This window comes from Penicillium riverlandense (genome assembly GCF_028828495.1).
Source record: "Penicillium riverlandense strain IBT 135883 chromosome Unknown utg000009l_segment0_segment0, whole genome shotgun sequence".
NCBI classification, from domain to species: domain Eukaryota; kingdom Fungi; phylum Ascomycota; class Eurotiomycetes; order Eurotiales; family Aspergillaceae; genus Penicillium; species Penicillium riverlandense.
This window is the reverse complement of record NW_026643200.1, coordinates 466,673-488,616: the sequence shown is the minus strand read 5'-3', so window position 1 is coordinate 488,616 and position 21,944 is coordinate 466,673. Positions and strand designations below refer to the sequence as shown.

The 21,944-nt window shown below is 49.1% G+C and overlaps 9 protein-coding genes across 9 annotated transcripts; 4 read left to right on the top strand and 5 right to left on the bottom strand.

The window, feature by feature from the left end:
- Positions 1-1,379: 1,379 nt before the first annotated feature.
- N7474_010467 (uncharacterized protein) lies at positions 1,380-2,269 on the top strand (the record flags this gene model as incomplete). The annotated part of the gene is made up of 4 exons (XM_057201877.1): positions 1,380-1,442; positions 1,504-1,932; positions 1,985-2,067; positions 2,122-2,269. The coding sequence occupies 4 exons, from the start codon at positions 1,380-1,382 to the stop codon at positions 2,267-2,269; spliced, it is 723 nt and encodes a 240-aa protein (XP_057048148.1).
- Positions 2,270-2,552: 283 nt separating this feature from the next.
- Positions 2,553-4,532, bottom strand: N7474_010466 (flavin-containing monooxygenase; the record flags this gene model as incomplete). Its single annotated transcript, XM_057201876.1, has 5 exons — positions 2,553-3,109; positions 3,165-3,423; positions 3,474-3,837; positions 3,908-4,149; positions 4,233-4,532. 5 exons carry the CDS (start codon positions 4,530-4,532, stop codon positions 2,553-2,555), a joined length of 1,722 nt encoding a protein of 573 aa, XP_057048147.1.
- Positions 4,533-5,525: 993 nt separating this feature from the next.
- N7474_010465 (uncharacterized protein) lies at positions 5,526-6,122 on the bottom strand (the record flags this gene model as incomplete). Its single annotated transcript, XM_057201875.1, has 1 exon — positions 5,526-6,122. One exon carries the CDS (start codon positions 6,120-6,122, stop codon positions 5,526-5,528), a length of 597 nt encoding a protein of 198 aa, XP_057048146.1.
- Positions 6,123-7,296: 1,174 nt separating this feature from the next.
- Positions 7,297-8,676, bottom strand: N7474_010464 (uncharacterized protein; the record flags this gene model as incomplete). The annotated part of the gene is made up of 2 exons (XM_057201874.1): positions 7,297-7,927; positions 7,994-8,676. 2 exons carry the CDS (start codon positions 8,674-8,676, stop codon positions 7,297-7,299), a joined length of 1,314 nt encoding a protein of 437 aa, XP_057048145.1.
- A 248-nt stretch (positions 8,677-8,924) lies between these two features.
- N7474_010463 (uncharacterized protein) lies at positions 8,925-9,841 on the bottom strand (the record flags this gene model as incomplete). The annotated part of the gene is made up of 2 exons (XM_057201873.1): positions 8,925-9,420; positions 9,480-9,841. 2 exons carry the CDS (start codon positions 9,839-9,841, stop codon positions 8,925-8,927), a joined length of 858 nt encoding a protein of 285 aa, XP_057048144.1.
- A 952-nt stretch (positions 9,842-10,793) lies between these two features.
- On the top strand, positions 10,794-12,204 carry N7474_010462 (NAD(P)/FAD-dependent oxidoreductase; the record flags this gene model as incomplete). The annotated part of the gene is made up of 4 exons (XM_057201872.1): positions 10,794-10,877; positions 10,938-11,606; positions 11,720-11,841; positions 11,895-12,204. 4 exons carry the CDS (start codon positions 10,794-10,796, stop codon positions 12,202-12,204), a joined length of 1,185 nt encoding a protein of 394 aa, XP_057048143.1.
- A 663-nt stretch (positions 12,205-12,867) lies between these two features.
- On the bottom strand, positions 12,868-17,399 carry N7474_010461 (uncharacterized protein; the record flags this gene model as incomplete). The annotated part of the gene is made up of 3 exons (XM_057201871.1): positions 12,868-16,531; positions 16,579-17,305; positions 17,363-17,399. The coding sequence occupies 3 exons, from the start codon at positions 17,397-17,399 to the stop codon at positions 12,868-12,870; spliced, it is 4,428 nt and encodes a 1,475-aa protein (XP_057048142.1).
- Positions 17,400-17,690: 291 nt separating this feature from the next.
- Positions 17,691-18,548, top strand: N7474_010460 (endonuclease/exonuclease/phosphatase family protein; the record flags this gene model as incomplete). The annotated part of the gene is made up of 1 exon (XM_057201870.1): positions 17,691-18,548. One exon carries the CDS (start codon positions 17,691-17,693, stop codon positions 18,546-18,548), a length of 858 nt encoding a protein of 285 aa, XP_057048141.1.
- A 1,415-nt stretch (positions 18,549-19,963) lies between these two features.
- On the top strand, positions 19,964-21,700 carry N7474_010459 (indoleamine 2,3-dioxygenase family protein; the record flags this gene model as incomplete). The annotated part of the gene is made up of 5 exons (XM_057201869.1): positions 19,964-20,454; positions 20,525-20,841; positions 20,897-21,057; positions 21,117-21,419; positions 21,473-21,700. The coding sequence occupies 5 exons, from the start codon at positions 19,964-19,966 to the stop codon at positions 21,698-21,700; spliced, it is 1,500 nt and encodes a 499-aa protein (XP_057048140.1).
- Positions 21,701-21,944: the final 244 nt, after the last annotated feature.

The following is a 21,944-nucleotide window of genomic DNA, read 5'->3' as shown; positions in this document are numbered from 1 at the left end:
GTAAACGGATGACAGGCCGTTCGGATCACAAGATCTAACATTTCCTCCATTCTCTGGCTTTGGATTCTTCCTCCGAAGGTTTCTTCTCGAAGGACGAACTCTATCATAGAGAGGTACGTTAAGCTTAGTTATCCTGTTATCTGTCACCGGTTCTTGGAAGGCAAAACCAACCGGCACTCGATTTGAGCCTCTTGGCAGTTCAAGCAAGGCCCATTCGCGCCACTCTTAAGTCTTTGCTGGAGATCACATTTTACCTGAGACTATATTAGAAAGAATAACCGTATATGGAAGTCGATGGCCTAGGCACAAACCTTTTTCTCGTGGCAACGTTGACACGTCAGAGTAGCTCGACGCCGGCTTGCAGGCGGCTGTGGTGGATGTGCACGCCCACTCACGGGATACATCGCAATAATTTCGGTTGTTACTGTACATGTAAGATAGAAAACCCGGAGCCAACAGGTGCATAGGGCTGACTGCCAGCCTAAGTACAATGGGACCAAATCGTGTTCGGCTTCCGTGCGGGGTTTCGTCTGATTCAGCCACAATGGTGGTTGTAGTACTGTGATTAAACTGTCAGTTATAAGATAAGAAATTTATTTCAATGGCATGCAACATCTGCCAATAAATGCTCTATATCCTGCATCCCTTTTACGGACCTAGCTATACTATGTTTTACTATGATAAAGAAAAGAAAGCATAAATCCTCCATCCCTGCGGTGCATTGCGGGGCACAGTTCCGGGGTAAGTAAAGGAGATCAAATAAAAACGCAGCAGGCTTAGCATGCGCGGCGTGAGCTCAAAGACTCAGGTTCTCATATCTCTAAGCGGATGAAATTATAACAAGACATATCCATAACTTACCGTGTTAACCGAGTGATTGAAAAGTATTACCAACATCTTGGATCATGACGAACTTTGGTGGCCACTAGTGAATTCCGAAAGAGGGGGTGAATTGGTGCCTTCCCGACTACCGAGACGTTCATACCCGAGACAAATTGGGAAGCAAGGGGAACCTCTGTGATTAAAAGGGTGGCTGGCCATGACCTAGGGAGAGCTGATTGAAGGTCTTAATTGCACTAGATGGCAAATCCCACATAGTAGTTTGTAGCATTCGGCTCTGGCAACATTCTAGATCAGCACCTAATTGTGCCACTGACGAGTATCCGTAAAAGGGGATGACCTCGGCCGAATGGCAAGGTACGGTAGACTATTGGATACATGCTAGTGGGGTTTCGGCAAAGAAGTCTACAAGTATCGTACCCAACAACCTGCCTTGTAAGATATATTAGAGAGTTAGGATTTAAAACAGCGGCTTGATACCCAGAAATACAGACCACAGTGATCCAGGAAGTTCGTGATCTCTATTCAACGCAAACAACATGGCAAGTCTTGATGAGAAAACTATAATTGTCACTGGTGCAGTCTCTGGGTTTGGAAGAGGGGTATGTTTTCGCGTCCCTCCACTGCAAAAAGTCGGATAATTTAACGTGAGGTCATATCCAGATTGTCGCCCAGCTTCTATCTCGAGATGCGCGGGTAGTCGGAATAGATTTGAAAAAGCCAGATAATGACGAAAGCCCTGCCAAACTGCCGGGACGATACCATTTATTAACAGGCGATGTGACTTCTGAACAAACATGGCATGGCGCACTCCAGGCTGCTCAGGAACATTTTTCATCAATTCCAGACACAATCGTCAACTGTGCTGGTTTTGTCTATCTAGGCCAAGCTCCGGAAAGTGTACCTTTGGAAGATTTTGATCGTCTATGGCAAATCAACGTCAAACCTCTCTATCTAGGCGTCAAGCATATTGTGCCCCATTGGATCAGCAACCACATCAGTGGCCATTTTATTACCATAGGCAGCATCAGCTCTCAAAGACCTAGGCCATCCACCGTATGGTACGGTGCTAGCAAAGGCGCACTTGATACGGTATACCACCCTCTGCAAGGAATGTCTGTTCTGATCTGACAATGCAAAACAGGCAACCGAAGGACTTGCAGCCGCGTATGCAAAGGATGGTATTCGCTTTAACATTGTTCGCCCATCTATTGGCAACACTGCTATGTAAGAGGCCATGGTATTTCCACTAGCATTGACGCTCCGGCTAATTTTGGCCAGGCTTTCCCGAGTTCAAGGAGGAGTGGACACCGAAGAAGGACGAGCAAAACGGCTCAATACTATTCCTCTTGGCCGACTTTGTGAACCACAGGACGTCGCTCAGATGGTGGCTTTTCTTGCCTCAGATGAAGCGAATTATATTACGTGAGTGCTATCCCGGCTTCTTTCCATGAGTTTGATTTTAACTGAAATTTCTTTTCATAATAGCGGATCTGGATTTAATATAGATGGAGGACGGTTGGTGTCTTGACGATTACTGCCCTCTACACCTCACTGGCTATTCTCGTTTTCCCCGTGTTACACTCGTTATGCCAAGTTTGACCGAATAATAATTTCATTGCTGGGAATTCTCAGATATCTATTTCAAAATGGCAGGATGTTTGCGTCATAGTAGCCTTTTCAAGCAAGCAGATACGCAATGCAATCGGGGTCTACTTTTCAATATACCATGCCAAATCGTTGGCATCATCCAACTCATACTCTGTAAACCCATTTCCCATCATTTTGAAGCGATTCGGGCTTCGATACTGGATCTCAAAATCTTCTCCGCGTATCTCACTCACAAACCGCTTGAAAAGCAGCGCGCTGCCGGCAAATGCGGCCGTAACCCGTCCATCAACGCGGCCCTTTTTGTACCAGCTCCTGCAGCCGCCTGTCCAGGTCAGAGTTTTCTGGATCTCATCTCCGTATGTAACGAACTCGTCAACAACTTCTTGCTTTGGCGCGACAGCTTTGATATCCTCGGTAGAAATCTTTTTAATCCATTTGATCATATACTCGGCAACCCAACCGAGCCCTTCCACCAACGAACCGTGCCCCACGACGGCATTTGGACCGGTGAATATAAAGTAGTTGGGGAATTGAGGACATGCAAGCGAAAGATACGACTCTGGTTCTTCCGCCCATTTCTCAGCAAGGCTAGTCTGATCACGACCTATGACCGGATAATGCGGGCAGTGGGAGACATCAAATCCAGTTGCACAGACAACTACCGTTCAATTTGTTAGCGCATGTGCTGGAGGCAAACGGGAAGGAGCACTTACTGACGTCCACCTCCACAACTTGGCCATCAGCCGTGTGTATTGCATGCTCCGTAACATGCGTGATTGGACTTTGGGTAAGATGGACATTGGGTCTCAAGAAAGACTCCAAATAGCCTTCACCTGGCGTAATGCGTCGACAGCCCAATTCCCAGTCAGGTATCAGTTTTCTGCAGAGCTCTGGATCATTGCCAAGTTTATTTGACATCTGTTTCTTGGCAAACTCTGTGGCTTCCAGATTCGCAGGTGAACCTTTGACAAACTTGGATGGGTTAGTATTGAATTCAATGTAAGAACGGAACCAGGAAATACCATTCTGAAAGCCCTGTTAATACGATGGATCAGCTGCTTTCTGTACTCATTATGATACTTTGGATCTTCTGTAAACCGCCGTTTATCGTCTTCCGTATATTCGGGGTTCGGGCTTATATCATCGCGACCTAGGAGCTTTGCAGCTGACATTCGTGAGATGACCCAGGTGGGACCGCGTTGAATGCTAGTCACATCTGTGCCCTCCAGTTTGGCAAGTTGTGGCAGGATTTGAATTCCAGATGAGCCATTACCGATGACAGCAATTCGCTTGTCAGAGTAATCATATAAATGGTCCCATTCGGCCGAATGCACCTTTTTGCCCTTGAAAGATTCGAGTCCCTTGATGACAGGCCATTTCCAAAGACTGTATTCAAGGATAGCTATGTCAGTAAACGATAACCTATGACTGGAGTTGGGAGTTGGGTCACTCGTACTTGAGAAACCCTTGCCCTGAAATCAGGATCTCGGCATATTCTTCACGTTGAACTCCGTTATGTTCTACGACCACCTTCCATAAACCCTGTTGTTCCTGCCAGTAGGTCCCAATGACTTTCGTATTCAACTGGACATCGCGATCCAGATTCCATTTCATCACAGTCCGCTTTATGTAGTCATGGATTTCCGGCCCGCCGACGTAGAACTTACTCCATGAAGGATTGGGGTCAAATGGGAATGCCTGGGAACTTGGGTCAGTAAATGTTCTTGCTAGAAGGCTGGCAAAGAAGAGTAATGTGAGTGTTCTCTGCCATCGTGACATACGTAAATATGGGCTGGCACATCACATTGGACACCAGGATAGGTATTTACTAGCCATGTTCCTCCTATGTCAGAGCGTGCTTCGAATATTTTGTACGTCAGAATGTCCTCCATCTCCGGGTGTTGATGTCGCAACTTGTGCACGAGGGTTAGACTCGAGTAGCCCGCTCCAATGATAATGGCGCGCAACTTGCGTGGCGTAAAGCTTGGCTGATTATTCAACGGGATCGAGATCTTGGTTCGGTCTGAAACTTCGCCTATATTTAAGGCAGTGTGCATGTTGGGGTTGAGCGGAGCGTCCATTATCGAAATTTGTCGCTTCTCAAACCTAGTTCCTAGAAGCTAAAAGTACTACACCGAGAGTACTATAGTGAGGATTGAAATTGTGATCTAAGGCTAACGGGACTTGATGGCTTGGCCAGGTTTATAAAACTTGCTATTAGTCAAGAATCTAAAGCTCACAACGTGGCAAGAAAGGACGCATGTTATGTTTTTGCCGCTATAGCCCTGCAATGCCATCGGTTAGGAAAAAGACAACGTCGAGCCGATCTATGTACGGTGGTGTTCCAAAAGTCTGAAACTCTCTACCTACCGCCTAAGCGGGTAACAGGATTTAGACTTATGAAACACCACTGTACTAGAATTAAGTTCATTCGGTGTACCCGGCTCTGAAGCCAATGCCGAAAAGCCGACAGCCGGCATTGCCGTGGGCAAGGCACTAAATCCTACCCACACAAGCAAGATACAGTGACCATTTGGTCAGTTCGTAGTTAAAATAAATATGATAACTTAGTGATGTTCCATATATTATTAATCATTGTCAGTATTCCCTTTTCCTATAGAAGTTATATTCTGATAGTTTCTCATCAGCGGTCTATAGTGGTAGGTCTATAATGGTAGGTCTATAATGGTGACAATCTCGTCTCTTGCACATGAGAACCAGGAGAGGTTAATTACGGCTTGGCCCGGCCATCTCCACGGCGCTCTTGTCGTCGCTGTCATCAGAGCGATCCTCCAGGACGCAGAAGGCGTTGGAGCTCGGCCTGGATATCTAATGTACTTAGATATACTCGTCAGATAACCCAAACCGCCCAAGTTAAGGTTGCATTCGCAAGGTCGATGTTTATCAGGAAACTAGACTTCCTCGAGATCAACACTTACAAAAGAAGACCACTCCTATACTAAAGAAGAGAATTTACTTGCATTCAAGTCCATAGATCATTTGGCATTAACTCTAGAGCCCTAGCTTTTCATTTTCAATACATTGAGAGCTGTGCATAAATAGGAGGAATCTGCTCAGAAAAGAGCGGCAACAGCGAGGGCAGCGGCAGCACCCAGCGGAGCAGCAGTGATAAGGGCTCTGTGAGGGCCAGCAGCGGCATCAGGGGCCTCGGTTGCCTGAGGGGAGTTGAAAAGAGAAAGACCTCCAGTGACAGTGAGCGGCATATAGGTTACGTCACTGGCCGGGATGGTCTTGGTGCTAGACCTTGCCGTAGTCACGTCGCCGGAGGTGACCCCGATGGTTACAATGCACTTGGCAGATTCGGTAGTGTGGGTGAACGAGCATGCGATATTCTCGCTGACAGTCGCAGTAACACCGTAGCCAGAAAAGACGGAAGTCAGGGACGTGCTGAATGTGGTTGGGCCAGCGATGATGGTGTAGGGCTCGTCGATGCCGCAGTCCGACTTGGGCGCTCCTTTCATACAAGCGATCTTGTAGGTAGTTTCTTCCGCATTGATACCAACTACACTGCCAGCAACGCTAGTGCTTGTTGGGTATCGGGCGCTGTAATAAGGGTTTTCGATCTTGGCTTCGAAAACATTGATGACGGTGGTGCTCTGTGCTGCTGCCAAAGCCGCGAGGGCCGGGACCACGAGAGATGGGAAATGCATTGTGCGGTTATTCAGGTTGGGTTGGGCTTTATTCGAAAAATGTTTGAGAGGCCTTATGCACAGCCCGTGGAGAAAAATAGAGGAATTTTTGGTGTTGAGAGAGAGAGAGACAAACTCGGCAATCCAGGAGCAGAATCCTCTTTTAAGGCCTTACGGTTCCTTGGGCACGGGCAATTGCAGGCCTCCACACTCCTTTCTGCGTTTTAAGCCTCAATCCTGTGCTTGCTACGACAGAGGGTCAGCCTCTCACGTGGCCATCCTCGCGTATATTAGACCCTGTTCCAGGGCAGTGAGCCAAGTCGAGCTAAGTATGCTAAGTATAGTGCACGATATCGATTGATTGGTCGAGTAATAAAACCCTACAAATAAAGCGGCACCACAACCCCAAATTATTGCATCCTATGTCCACCAATTACTTGGCATCATCGCCAGGGTCACTCAGAATTGAGGCGTTGAAGTGCTAGCGTTGGTATTCGCGGTTCGGGTGAAACGGGAGCAAAAGAATACATCAGCGCTAGCACGGCTTGGCACGCTAGTGCATAAGAAAATAAATGTAATTTGGCATTTATAGCCGATCGGATTCACCATACAAAATTAAGCCAAGACGGGGTGGTCGGAACAATACTCTGCGATAAAAACCAGTGTGTTTGTTTTCATGAATGGCACAAAAGTTGAGCTATAGATATAGATGTCTCGTAGCCGCTCATCCAAATACTGCATAGCAACCGGAAGGACTGGTCTTGCTTTTGAGGTTAAAAATTCAATTGTGGATGTCTTGATGCTGGCGATGCCGCCTTTCATCACCGATCGTCTACAAATTCGGATCGCACAAAAGTGGTCAATATGTGACATTCTTCTTGACGGGATATACGTCACAAGAATCTTCGAGTACCTAATACTTCGAAACATATTTTGCATGCTATAACCATGTCAATTGCCAAGTTGAAGGAAAACCGTGGAGTGTCGCCCGAATAACGCAGTCAGGCGAAGAAGGCTTGCACGCGATAGTGCCAATCAAGAACACGATTGTTTTCGGGGACGGATTGCAAGGCACACCGAACCTTCCTACGGGCACTCCCTGATCATGCAGTATGAATAATTATTAGCTACCGTAGGTCATGTTGTCTGTGCAAAGCTTGAGTATTTCGTAACCCGATAAATTAGCGATTGGCATTTAAGAATTGGCTCCCCATCCCATCTCCAATCTCCAATCTTGTCTGGCTTCTCCAATTCCCCGAACAAGACCCACCACATGGTCAACAAATCCACCATCACCTCTGTTGACTCGCTCACGCCGCTCCCGTTCGGCCTCGGAGCCACCCCGATCCTGGAGACCAAGGAGCTGTTCCGTAGTCAACCCCTGGACGCGTTCCGCATCCATTCTTGTCAGAGTATCGGCCTGTCCACGTCTCCGACTCCACGCCATTCGTTTGACAGCCGGAGCCCAGAACTCTCCCAGGGTGACCTCGTCCCGTCCACGAGCGTAGGCTTTGACCAGACCAGAATCGGCACCACAGTCGAAAGAAGCATGCCAGCATGTGTGTACTGTTTCATACCGTTTCTCCAGGAACCAGATGATAGGCCACGTAATGATCCAGAGCTGGAGGATGACGAATATCCACCAGATGTAGCGGTTTGCGCGCATGCGGTTGATCCAGTGCGGAGAATAGATGGTGACCGATTGCTCGGCGACGTCGTAGTTGAAGTTGATTGAGCCGCGATAATTGAGAGAGCGGATGTGTGAGTCGAGGACATTGCGCATGGCCTTCCAATCGAAGCCTCTGATTTTGCGCTGGAGGGTGAACCTGTCCAAATGAACAGGAGGGTTAGTTAATTCGGAGTTTCGAGGATTTAAGAGGAGAAGAGCTTACGATTTGACCGAGGATGGGTCGTTGCAGAACCGCTCGCACCACAGCTTCAAATTAACCTGATTAGCCGTAGTTGGCTGGCCATTTGCATCATCAATGCCGAGGGTTTCTTCCGAAGCGAGAAGGGCATCGGTGTCCCCGGAACGAGGAACGCGGGATGAAGGCGCCTTATACGATCGCGACTTGACTCTTCCCCCGCGGTAGGCAGGTAGACAGTCCCCGTCGCTGCGCACTTCCTCTTCCACCCAATTAATGCTCATTACCCGTTCGCCCTCCCATCCTGTTAGCATGGTCTCCGCTAGATCGAGCTTGAATTCGAAGTCGGTAACGCTGTTATTGCCCTTTTTCTTTCCATCATTGGTCTGTTCGGTGTGTGAGCCACGAATATATAGGAGTGGTCGCGGGGGCAGCTTCATCTGCCTGCAGATGGTGTAGAAGAGCTCATCGCTGTTCACCGAGAGGGACGGCGCGAGGGAGACCGTCCGCTTATTGTCGCCTTTGAGACCGGAGTCGGGAAGAATGTAGGCTGAGTCCACGAGACGAAGATTGAGGGGTAAAGGGGCGACCCCGGGGGCAGATGTCAGAACGGGAGGAATGTCTTCGTCAGTGTAAGGGGGTGGCAGGTCGTCTTCGAGGGAATGAAGCGAGTGGGAAGAGACGCGATCGTCCGTCTGGAGGCGGCCCATGGTTCACCCAGTTGAAAATATAAGGAGAGTAAAATCAGATCAAAAAGTGAAGACTGAAGAACAAAAACTAAATGCGCTGGAAAGGGTCCAAGGAGAAAAAGAGAGAGAGAAGAAAAGAAAGTGAGGGCTACGTTTAGGCGGCAATAAGCAGAGCCTCGTATCCACTCCACTAATCTAGATCTGGGGATCTCGCGGAATGTGTCCCGATCGGGGTTATCAATCGCTACTAGACGCTTTCCAGTACATTTTTAAGCCTCATCGTCCTCACACACCCTGGTCAGCCGAAAAGGCGCATTTCGTAATGTTCTTTCCGAGTTGTCATCAGCCGGCCATGAAACCTCCACCTGGAAATCCGGAATCCAGTTCAGTTCCATCAGCGGCCCTAGGAGAATCTCTTCAGTCGGTGGTGCGTTATAGTCTCCGTACGCAAAGTACCATTCCCTCAAATAAAACCGTATTCGGACTCGGAGTCTGCGCAGTCCCTTCATTGTGGCGATGACATCCCATGTAGACTCGGGAAGTGGACCTTTCCACCGTTCGCAGTCTATCCAGCCCTTCGGGCAGTAGCTGATGTAATGCCGCCAATGGGAGAGGTTGATCGGGATCTCCAATGACCTTATAGCAAAGAAACGCTGAGGTAGCAAAACTCGTCGGAGTAGTGCTGGTATCTCAAATGCTTGCTTGTCAAAGTCCAAAAGCTGGATGGTGTTTTGAGTATAGAGAGTGTTAATAGCCTCCGAATAACTATTTGCTCAAAATTTAGCAAAATATTCTCTCTTCCAATGGCGACAAGAATTACGCACATTTCCCGACATGTCAAAAGTAGGGCAAGATTTCCATTTGCACGGTTAATAGGGCGAGGCTTTTTCCGGGGACCATCGGGTAGAAGTCGGCCATTAAGCCAGCCACGACGTTTCTTCACCACTTGCGTCGGGCATGAAGTATGCCCCAACTCATCAAAGGTTCTCCAGATCCGGACAACTTTGTTCCCAAGAACCTGGCGGTATATTTCCTCCCTGAGTTCCAAAGGGAGCTTCATAAGCAGACATTGCGTTTGCTCCTTGGTTTTTTGTTTGCGCCATTTGATCCAAGTCGGTTTCTCGGGCAATGGGAGAGTAAGAGCTCGTTTGCGCGGCAGAGGAGTCCGGATTTCTCGAAAATCCATCGTTGAAGAGGTCAAAGTTATCGAATCTGGTAAACAGAGGAAGAGCCTAGTTGTAGCGTGTTAATTGACCACCGCCCCCACTCTTGGCGTGCTCCCCTTTAAACGTGATTTCACTTTCTTTCTCATATGGTGTATGGAATGGAAAATAGCTGTATCCGCCCCCAATGTCGGGCAAGCAAAATAGAACCGTCAAAGCAGTTAGTCACGACGCCATGCGCGCAGTTTCGCACCCAGCCTGTCCATTCGGGCTGCAGATTGGTGATATGCTTGATGACCTTTGTCCAAACCCGAAGCTCTGTCAACATGGTCAACATAATTCCAGATATCCTGTCAATTTCGAAGGTTCGGTACGTCGACCGCAAAGACAACAAGACGAAAATATCGACCGGAAGTGCACGGTACTTCTGCTATCTCGAAAAGGTTCAATGCCCCGGCACCTCGTGGTCTTCCGAAGCGGGGTTCTGTTTTTCTAGGCAAATTGATGATACAAAACAGTCATGAGCCTGTGCATTTACATCCTGTTTTGAAATTATAAATCATCGGACTAAGACAATGGGTCCTAGTAGCTGCAGTAGGAATTGTATGAACCCGCTCGGCCCTGATGTTGAGGCTTTCCCACAAGAAGCACGATCGCTTTCATTTTGCTTACTGTATTCATTCGCGCATGTCATGCAGCGCACGGACATCGGGTGGTGCGAAATGAACATGACTGCTAGTGACACGGGTAGACTGATCACGAAAGTAGTAGTGCCAAGCTAGTGCATGAGTTATCACATTGGATTGCGACGTCCTACAGTGTTGTAAAGTAACCTCTTCTCCGCAGCAAAGAAGCGGTAACTCGTATGAAATCTCACCGACCCTTGGTATATGAATTTAGTAAGATCTGTCCTAAATCCATCTCTCCATCTATTCTCACAAGGCGACAGGCCCTATTGCGAAACATCTTTTCGACATGGATAGGATCATCATTATTGGAACTGGCCTATTCGGTCTCTCGACCGCGGACCACGTCCGCAAGAGATATCCTGCCACGCCAGTAAGTGCTGGACTATTTTTCCCTTCTGTCTTTTCATTACTTGCTGATCCGACCATACAGCTGTCGATCATTTCTCGACCGTCGCCCCTCGCTCCCAGTGACGATATTGCGAAGATTGTCCGCGTTGACTACAACAATGTGGATAGGATGACGGAGGCCGTAGAGCTTCAGAAGCAGTGGAACAATGACCATTTTACCGATGGCTATCGCAAAATCGGTCGTGTTACGATATTTGAGCACGGTGATTTCGCCACGATCGATCAAATCAACAAGGCACGGGAAAAACTTAGTCTTCCGAGGCGGGAGACGAGCGGTAATGAGCTCATGCAAGATCGGTTTGGGACCAAGACAGCTCCGGAATCGCTTATATATGTCTTCAACTCGGACGATGCGATTGTCGATTGGGAGCTCATTATTTCCCAAGCACGGGCGAGAGCTAGGGCGGCCTGTGTCGATAGCGGCGGGAGCTTCTACGAGAGCGAGGTCACAACCCTGGTCCACGACAACGACAAGGGTCGTATTATCGAAGTTGTGCTCAAGAACGGAGTCAGAATCCAAACGGAAACCGCTCAGGTCATCTTAGCCACGGGTCCGTGGCTTGGTCAAGACCTGGCTACGTCTGGTATTTCCCTTCCGCCTAGTGGGAGAACCCCGACGGCGAATGGATTGTTCGCATACGCCGTTCAGCTGAATGATGATCAAGCCGAATATTTCCGGAACAGGCCGATAGTCTCACATCAGGGAACAGCGGAGTTCCTCCCCCTCCTACAAACCATGGCTCCTATGGAAAGCTCACGTGGATAGAGCCTTTTACTAACCTGTGTGGTTCTCCTGCCACATAGCACGTCGAAGATCTTTCCAGTAGTGCTCTCGCGAAGAGCCACATGTATAAGGCGATCGCATGGGCACGAAAGTTCCTTCCTGCTCTCCGGGGCGCACGCATCACTTCTGTCACATCCTTTTGGTAAGCAACAACGGGCAGGTTCTGGACAGGATGAGCGAACTAAAAGCCTCTAGGGATGGCATCACCCAAACCCATGATCCCATAGTCGCCAGGCACCCACAGCTTCAGAATCTGGTCTGTGCCGCAGGCGGATCGTTCAACCGCGCCAAGGACCTTCCCACCATCGGCAACATTGTTGCTGACGTCCTTGATGGCCAGCCTGTCCATGATCGGTATGGCTGGGATCCAGAGATGCGGTATTCTCATCATGATGAGCCAAGCCTTTTGAGTAGGGGTGACTTTGCAGCAATGGACGAACAAGCCAAGGGCGACCTGGAGCAGGGTCCGGTGGTGCCGGAACAGTCATGCTTGGCGGTGATCTAGTGGCCATAGGCTTTTAGACCGTCGGCTATATCATCTATGGTAGGCTGCGGGCATCTTCTGGGGTTTCATGGTTATGGTGGAGGATTACAGACAAAGGTAGCTGATAAGTTTGTCGCTGCTTAGCCGAGCGAGTGCAAGGAAGGAGAAAGTGCGAAACCATTTCACATTAAGGGACAGCCACATACGAATCGTTATCCCTTTGGCCGTCTGGCTGAGATAGCTACTAAGCATGGCTTCGCCTACCTAGGGGTTGAACGAGGGCGGCAGCTTAGCTCCTTGTCCTACTCGAAGCCACTATACAGTATTCTTGCGAGGATACATGACGAGCCTACATAGTACAGCAACCGAAGGAACTATGTCTATTACATGGTTGGAATGTGATGTACAAGTCAAAAGAGGTGGAAAAGAAATTAGAAACGCACGGATATGAAAGAGTTGTGTCTGATAAAGAGAGCATAGTATGCACGTATGGAATCAGACTAGCAATGGTCGCTTTTCGCCTAGTATTACTCTGAATATCTGAAATGAAAGATGCTAAAGGATAGAGTGAGCCATACTGATGTGGACTGATTTCAACTGCCACAGCTTATCTCAGTCTGGAACAGACGATCATCAGGATCCGGCTGGTGGCTTTCGTTCCGGTCGTCACCAGCCATGTCCACATCACTCGATTGGTCCTGTATTTCTTGCTTCTTGTTCTTGCGGATCAGACTCAAACTCAGACTCTTCGTCAGGAGATATCGGGTCGTTAGAGAGATCATCTGAACTCCAACCCCATTTTCTTTGGCCGTTCACAGGATCCCTAGGCTGAAATTCCATATACCTCATTTTGAACCGCTTGCTCAGCTTTCGCGTCACTGTCTCGCCACTTTCGTCTGTTCGCCAGAATTTCTTCGCCATTTTTGGCCAAAGCGTAGCATTTAGACCAGCCCTCAGATCTGAACATTCCATCTGTAGATCTCGCTCTCCGATCTGAGAAACCCTTTGTATGGGGGACCTGCTCGAACGACTTGCGACATGTAGATAGCGAACTATCTCTCTGTCTCTTCGGACGGACTGCAATCGCAACATGTCCATACTATCCACTCCATGCGACCACGTCCTTCGGGGAAATACCCGGAGCAGCTCCTCCTTGGCCACGAAATATCCTCCAATGCAGGTCATAAAAAAGTCCCATTCGTCTTTTGCGGCAGCCTGCCGGATTAGTTCAGGGTCGATAATCTCACCGCCAATGAGCTCTCGAGACTCTTTGCAGTATTGGCGGTCTTTTTCGGGATCTTTGATAGATTCCAGTATGCGGGAATTCAGAACCGAAGGATCAAGGTCACTCAATCTGAGGGCATGCTCGAGCAAAAGTGTCATTAATGGGTAATCTGCGTGGGATTGGGCAATAACAAAAGGCGTCAGTCCTTGGTGGTTCTTTACATGTATATTCGCACCATTGTCGATAAGCTTTTCACAGATCTGTGTCCGAGGGTATGGATTGGAATTTGGCGGCTCTCGATCCAGTTGGCACCCTATCAGGAGTGGTGTATTGCCCCTGGCGTCCAAGGCATCCACTTGAAATCCATACGCCAACATCACTTCAATAAGCTCTGCTCGACGAACAGATGCCGCTTTGTGGACAGCGATTCTGGTCTCTTCGGAGTACACATGAGCGGCATTGCCCGTACTGAGTCCTGGACCGAAGGCTTTGTGCAAGTAAAGCTTCAATGCCGCGGGCTCGCCATTCTGAGCTGCAAAGTGTAAAGCTTTTATCTTGGTCTCCAATGGCAGCGTAATGAGCGTTGTGTGAATTTGGAACTTGTTCAGAATGGTGGCATTCGGCCAAGCCAGAGCCATATGGAAGGGGGAAGAGCCACGTTCGTCCTCAATGAAAGGGTCAGCTCCATTCTCAAACAACAAGCTGATCAAATCCAATCGACCCGCGTCCATTGCCACGAGGAGTGGCGTGCGGCCATGACTATCCTTTGCGTTGACTTTGACGCCCGCCTTCAAAAGAATCTCTGTCATCAAAAGGGACTTTCTTTGAACAGCACAATGTAGCGGGGCTCCAATTCCATTATCTCTGAGGTCCAAATTGGCTCCACCCTCAATAAGCGCGTGCAAGACTTCTTCTGTGCCTTTGCTTGTGGCTGCGTGAACAGGAGTAAAGCCCAGTTCATCCTTATGGTTGATATCAGCACCCCGCGAAAGTAGGGTCTTGACAATACCTGCACTGCGACAGAAGAATAAGGGAGTTTGGCCTCTACCATCCGTATCGTGACAGGTGGAGCCACGGTCCAGAAGGAAATTTATAATGCGAGTTGATGTACCCATGGCCGCAGCATGTATTGGCCAGACTGAAGAACTGTCTGGTCTCTTGATTGCTGTTGGGTCAAGATAGAGAATGGACTCCAAGATATGGACCGATTCTTCAGTGTCGCGAATCGAACCCATTTGCACGGCAAAATTCAGCGGGTATGTAAACATGGTACTTGGTCCCGGTTGGATAATCCTTTGGGCCGCAAGTTCAGGATGATGCTCCAGGATAACATCCACCGCATCCACATCTTCGAGATCGATTGCCTGCGTGATGGCGTTTTTACCCTCGGGGGATGACTGAGTCAACGCCTCCACTGGTAGCAGCTGAATTGTTTCTTGTAGTTTTCGTCTGTAGCTACTACCATGTATAGCAAGCCGTTCAGCATTAGTCATCAAGCTCAAGGCACAGGCAATGGGGAATCGACCCAAAGAATGAGCAAGATATAATCGATTTGCAGTAATCATTCTCTCCCCAAATGCTGCATGCCACATCATTTTTACCATTTCTGGGAAGTGGTAGCGTATAGCAAGGTGAATGGGCGTAAACTTTGAAGCCGAATCTCCATCATCATCGGCAAAGGCCGCAGCCGTCGGATCAGCCTTCAATTCCAGCAAGCTTTTCACAGAATCAATGCTTCCTGAGGCAACTGCAGTAGCTAGTGGAACGCCATATATTTGGAATGGCCATTGAGGGTGTAGGATGACCTTCTGGATAATAGCACTGTTCAGTGCCAGCTTGAGATCATCACGACGGTCTGCGTTGCGAAGCTGTTGTAGCACTTCAAACAAACTAGTCTCATCGAGGCAGAACAGCCAATGCAGAAGGCATGAACTTGTGGCATCGCGAGCAACAGGAACTCCTTCCTGTAGTAATCGATTCACGATGGACCCGTGACCACAACGGGCCGCTTGCACCAGTAAACATTCCCTAGTCTTCATCTCTTTTAACTTATCGCCAAGTATGGGCAGTATGCGGTTCACAAGTTCAATATCACCCTGCTGGATAGCAATTTCGAGGAGGCTGTAACGCTCGGAAGACAGGTTCAAGGAGAGTGAGATGGTCGTAATGTCGTCTTGGTCTACTCCCCCGAGATTGCCTTCATTATCAAAAGCTTCTCGCATAGTGATGTAATCTGCGAACTTGGTGGCCGATTCGCCATTGTGCACAGAGATGGTGGAGGACTGTTCACTCCGTCCCAATATACGAAATCCCGAAGCTAAAGTCTCGCTATACGTTTTGTGGCGACCAGAGGTACTCATTGAGAACCCATCGTATATTCGCAGACTCAAAATACAGGCCAGAAAGTGCCCTGACTCTTCGGCCTTATTAAGAAAATGTGAAGCCTTGGTCAGGTCTTTTGATGTCCCAAAAGCATTCACGTAGCATAGCATCGTTTGGAACGCAGTGGATCCGTTGATTTTCGGGGCCTCAGACTGTTGGGCCACAGTTTCAAAATCCTGCAGGAGTTGCTGCTGCTGCTCCCAGATAATATAGGGACCCCCATCCCTGCTGAAAATTGCATATCGGATGTCTCCAGATAGAGTGTAGGTGGCTAGATTTGATTTCAGAGAATGACCACCTGGAACGCTATTCCAAAATCCAATTATCGGCATTCGACTTAGATCTGATATTCGTTTGGCGGGATCGGTTTGTAGTGTGCCGTTCAGCAGGGGCCTGAGAAATCCTTTCTCGAACCCAATACCTGGGATCTTTATGTCTGCTAAAAATCCAACGGCAAGGCCCTTCAGATTACCAAGGTCGAAGTCGCCAAAGACATTTTGATCATCTTCGGCGGCGAAGTCTTCGTCATGGGGCTTGGAGCTCGCAGAAGAGGGTGTCGACATTGTATATGAGGGAAGGCGCCTATAAGCAGGGTCTCCCCGCCAGCTGCGCTTGAAATAGACTTGCCCATCTGCTAATATTTCCCACACACAGAGTCCGAACGCCCAAATGTCGCATTTATGAAGTTGTTCATATGGAATCGGCTGGTTCTTCTGCTCGGCCACTTCGGGCGCATTGTACCTGTAAGGTTAGCAGTTGTCCTTTCCAAAACTTGGGATGTCACTCACAGGGCTGTTCCAAAATATCGTGTTCTCCTTTCCGGTGCTGAGCTCTCGAGAATAGAATGCCCAAAGTCAGACAGTTTCGCAATCGACATGGACGGACGATCCAGTGTAGAAAAAACCACCACGTTATCGGCTTTCAGGTCCCCATGCACAATCCCACATTTATGCAGGGCTATGAGTCCTGCTCCGATATCTCCCATTAGGATCAGTTTGGTTCGAATCGTTCGTGGGCGCTCTTTCATAAACTCCCTTAATGAGCCAGCAGAGGCAAACTCCAGTGAAACAAAGGGTGAGAGCCGCTGCCTTTCCATGGACCACCCATATCCTAGAAGACTTATGATGTTGGGATGATGGGCGAGTGGTGGATGACACATAATTAGGATCTCACGTAGAACCGACTGTAGGCGCCGCTGGAAATGTTGACGTTCAGATCCCTTCCCGTCTTCATTCAGTCGGATGCGCTTAATGGCAACTACGGCCCCTTCATACTTGCACTGTGAGACGGAAAAAGTCTCCCCAGCAGCTATAAACCTGGTTTCTTCCAATCCCTCACTGCAAAACCTTTTAAGTTTCAACTGCTGTACCGTGTGAAGCAGGCTTTCGAGGCTGTTCATAGCATCGGTATCCATGTTTTCACTAAAGCCGAGACCGTCTGCGGTGGACACTCGGGATCTTGAAATAGATGCGGTCCATGCCAAAACATCGTTTTCCAGAGCATTTGCCGATTGGCCTGCAGTCTAGTCAGCTCGGATACCAGAGTGTTGAGTGACCCACGGAGCCTACATACACTGAACCCTGTCATCATCGAGGGTGGTGGCCGACATGGCCGCTCTCTGGACAAAGCTCCCCAGGATTTTCCAAGAAAAAAGAAAAATAGACTACTCCAGGTCAGCTCTAGAATTCTCCCAACTAGCCAGACCTTCCGCAGGGGCGCATAAGCCGCCCGTACTCTGGGGGATGATGTAAGATGAACTGTTAACTGGGCAATGTTTGTAGATGGGGCCTGATTATGTCACCAGGAACAACATGCTGATTTCGTGCCTCAGGCGAACAAATCTCATTGATTCAAATGTTTGCTCATTGAGCCTGCATTTAGACACTTCATCACCCACAATATGAATATCTACGCGCGCGCTCAGTCAAACGTACTGCCATGGATTCGTGACACACCTCTCCCAACCACAAGCCCTGAAGCTTATCCCAGATTCCAGTCCTGGCATCATTTCCATCATTCTACCCAAGGGTGGGTTCCTATTCGCACAAGTGACAATACGAGCAATAGCCCCGGCAACCTTCCTGAACAACCTAGTAGCAGTGATGGTCCATGTCATCTAGTGAACCTGACATGGAACATTGACGCAGGATCCGCCTGCGCGAGAGAACGCGCTAGAGACATTGTCACATATCTCACCCAACTGGATCCGAAGGTGGATATTATTTTCATCCAAGAGGTTTCAAAGTCGGCTTTGAGCCAAATTTTGATGGACGACCGGATTCGCGGCTCTTGGTTTTCCAGCGAGGGTGACGAAGCGGCATGGGGAACACAACGCTTTTCAATGATGACCTTGCTATCCAAGACACGATTTGCACCGTCTGATGACGCGAGTAACGCTGTTCTTGGGCCTATCTGGAGGGTTCGCTATCCAAGTCGCTATGGCAGAGATGCACTCTGCTGTGATATCTTCATCCCGTCTCTTGAGGAATCCTCTGCCACACGAATTCGCCTCGTCAACGTCCATCTGGATTCTCTACCTATTCAACCTTCCTGTCGGCCCCAGCAGCTGTCTATTGTTTCCCCTTTTCTGCGTAGTGCAGGCCGCGGATTGGTTGCTGGTGACTTTAACCAAGTTCTTGATGAAGACGCTACGCTTCTAGAAAAAAACGGGTTGGTAGATGCCTGGACAACTCTTCATCCCGAGGAACCCGGATATACATCGAGGAACGGACGGGAAGCAACGGTTTCCGCCAAATAGGCTGGATAAAGTTGCACTTGTTGGACTGAAAGCTCACACCATCAAAGTCCTGGCGCCAAAACGATTAGGTGAATTGGAGGAACAACAAAATACTCAAACTGACGGGGATACGTCCAAGTCCCAGCTGACCCAACCTACAGAAGACGCCCCATTCCGGAGCGATCACCATGGTCTGCTTTTCTCTTTCGGTCTAGCTGGCGAATAGTTGGTTTTCGTTGTCTCTATTTTTTTAACTCTGTCGTCTTGCTTTTGCTTGAGACTCCGCGCCTTTAGCTAACAAATAGCAAATTATGGATGATTTGATCTCCTACCAAGCTTTGTTAAATTCACTGCGATTCAAAATTTGGGTCTCACCTTTTCTAGGCGAACCACAGACAAAATTTTGTGGATTAAGGCAGGAAGGCCCCTCGAAGTGCGAGTTCGGTTAAAGTTCGTTAGTAGTAACACGTAAGAAATATAGCAGGTAGAGTATATGTGTAGTCAATACTACCTATGTCTGTATACAACAACGGAGAGTTTCAACCTAAACAACTATAGTGCCTTCGCGACAAACCACCGTTAGTAACCACAGATAAACTGAGGCCGGTTATTCACGGGCAAAGGCACTAGTCCGAGGTAAAAGCGCTCTGATTGGTCTGGCCGGAACCAAACCGGCCTCGTGGGGCGTTATCTAACCAATGATAGTTAGAACCTGGTCGATCCGTCTTGGCATTGGAGGCAATATAGAGAGGCCTGACATCAACGACTTGAGACTGACGCTACAGAGCACACCTTAGTGAACAGAGTGGAATATTTAAAATACTTTTAACATAGTCACTGAACCGTACAGCTTGGTATTAATCCATCATCGAGGACTAGATCGCAGATAAACCATACATGTCGGCTCACTTACCCAGCACTCGATCGGGCTTAGTGCGCTCCTTTGACTAATCTATGTTCTCCTTCACGGGGGATCTATATAGACCATCTGCGAGTACAGATAGTTGCCCTATAGCAGCTGGGAACGTCTATTTTATCTCAGTATCTTCATAGTTACCCCCAACATAACCACTGCACAGCCAAATTTCCCGATGTCACGGATCCGCGCCATCTTGTGGGCTCTTTCGTAATAGTATAGGCGAGGCCGGAATAAAAACCGGCCTCTGAGTATTATAAGAACGGGTTCCTCACCCGCCCAAAATCTGAAGTTTTCTGTTCTCCTTTTCATCCTGAAATTGCCTGGAAACCAAAATTCTGCTTTTTTGGCCCATTTCCCCTGCTTCCTTCCTTCCGGACTTGCTCCTTGGTCCCTTCTTACATATACCCCAAGCCTTCCCCTTATATCTGGCATACCTTCCTGTCCTCCTTTCACAAAGCATCTTGCCCTATACCCTTACATAACCATCTTGAGTTGATATACCTCGCTGTCGTTCATCATGACTCGGACCCAAGTCCCCTTCCCTTCCCCTACTACCCTGAAGAAGTTCCCCCATATCCATGAGGACCCTTCTACCCTGTCCCATGATATTGATCCCTTCACCATTACAACTTCTTCGGGCTTCCTGCCCTATGCTACGGCACCCACTACGTTGCCAAAGGCCTTCCAGCCCTTGGCTGATCTCCTTGACCGCCTGCCTGTAGTCAAGGATGACGGCAAGCCCGGTCTGCTGGCCACTTATGAGCTCGGCCCTGCTTGCAAGGACTTCCCGGACCTCACAGATGAAGTTGACAAACTTGTCACCGCTGATGGGTCGCCGGACCTCTTCAACATCACGGCCGTCTTCCGGGACTATACCTTCCTCGCCTCGTCGTACCTGCTCGAGCCGTGCTGGGAGAACTGGACCAAGAACCCGGATAACGGGTACGGTCTTGGTCGGGATGTTCTGCCCAAGGCTATTGCTCGCCCTATGTATCATGCTGCTCAGATGTATGTCTTTCCCACCTGGACCTTTCGGTCATCTCATGCCTAGTTGGTGCCGCTAACATCTTTCTTCTAGCTTGGACCTTCCACCCTTCATGTCCTATGCGGCCTCATATGCCCTGTTCAACTACCATCTCGCCGACCCGGCGAAGGGCCTGTCGGAGTATACTAACCTCCGCCTGACCCGCGCCTTTGAGCGTGGCCTGGACCCCAAGAGTTCTGAGGCCGGATTTATCCTGACCCATGTCGACATGGTGAAAGAGACAGGCGGACTCATCAACGGTGTCCTGAAAGTCGTCGACACTCTTGAGCAGCGTGGAGATCGTCAGGAAATCAATGATGGATTCCGTCAGATCCTGACAACCATGGAGAAGATTGAGGCATCCATGGAGAGTAAGCAGGTCCTCACCGATCTTCCTTCGAATATCTGCTAACCTTTCTTGTATAGCCATGTGGGGGAACTCGAAGCCAGCCGAGTATCTCTCTTTCCGCGTGTTCATCTTCGGCATCACCTCGCAGTCGATGTTCCCCAACGGTGTCATCTACGAGGGATGTGAGGACGACAAGCCCCTCAACTTCCGCGGCGAGAGCGGTGCCAACGACAGCATCGTATGTCACCTTACTTGCCTCAATTTCCCAAATAACACCACTGACATTTATTCCTGTAGATCCCCCTGCTCGACCACCTCTGCCAAATCCCCATGCCCTCTACGCCTCTAACCAAGATCCTGCACGAGTTCCGTGCCTACCGGCCCCTCCCCCACCGCACGTTCCTGACCTACATCCGCGAAAAGGCCGAGGAAATTGGCGTGCGCGACTACGCAGTCCAGGACTCCGAGACAGCTGTGCTGTTCCTCAAGACGCTGGACCATGTCCGCAGCTTCCGCTGGCGCCACTGGCTCTTTGCGCGGGAGTACATCATTCGTCGCACGCCGCACCCAACTGCCACTGGTGGAAGCCCCATTGTGACGGTAAGTAAACCCATCCATTGTGAATCGGGACCTCAGCTTATACATTGCTCTAGTGGCTGCCTAACCAGCTCTCGGCTGTCATGGACCTGATGGTCAGCATCTACGACACGTATCTTGCGCCGAAGGAGGGCGGCGCTGTTGTTCCGAATGGGGCCAACGGTACAAAGGATCTGATTGCCTCGCATCGGAAGCAGGTCGAGCCCATGATGGAGCAGGTGCGTGACCAGCGGGAGAAGCTGGCGAAGGAGGTCGAGCGCTGGTGCGCAGAGCGCGGGGTCTAAGTGGCGGCCTCTTCTCCTTTTTGTTGCATCTCAAAATTTATGCGGTAGTTATTACATATATCCAGGTTTAGACCATATTACTAGTTCATTGTTCGATGCACTCCCATGTAAAGATTGTGGGCTCATTGATCGCCCAGCGAGATGGAGATAGAAAATCGATCAACTTTCGGTTTGTTTGCTATCATTTGATTGTGGGTGGGTCTTGTCGGTGTTACAAGAATAAGAATAGCCGGTTCAAAGCGAC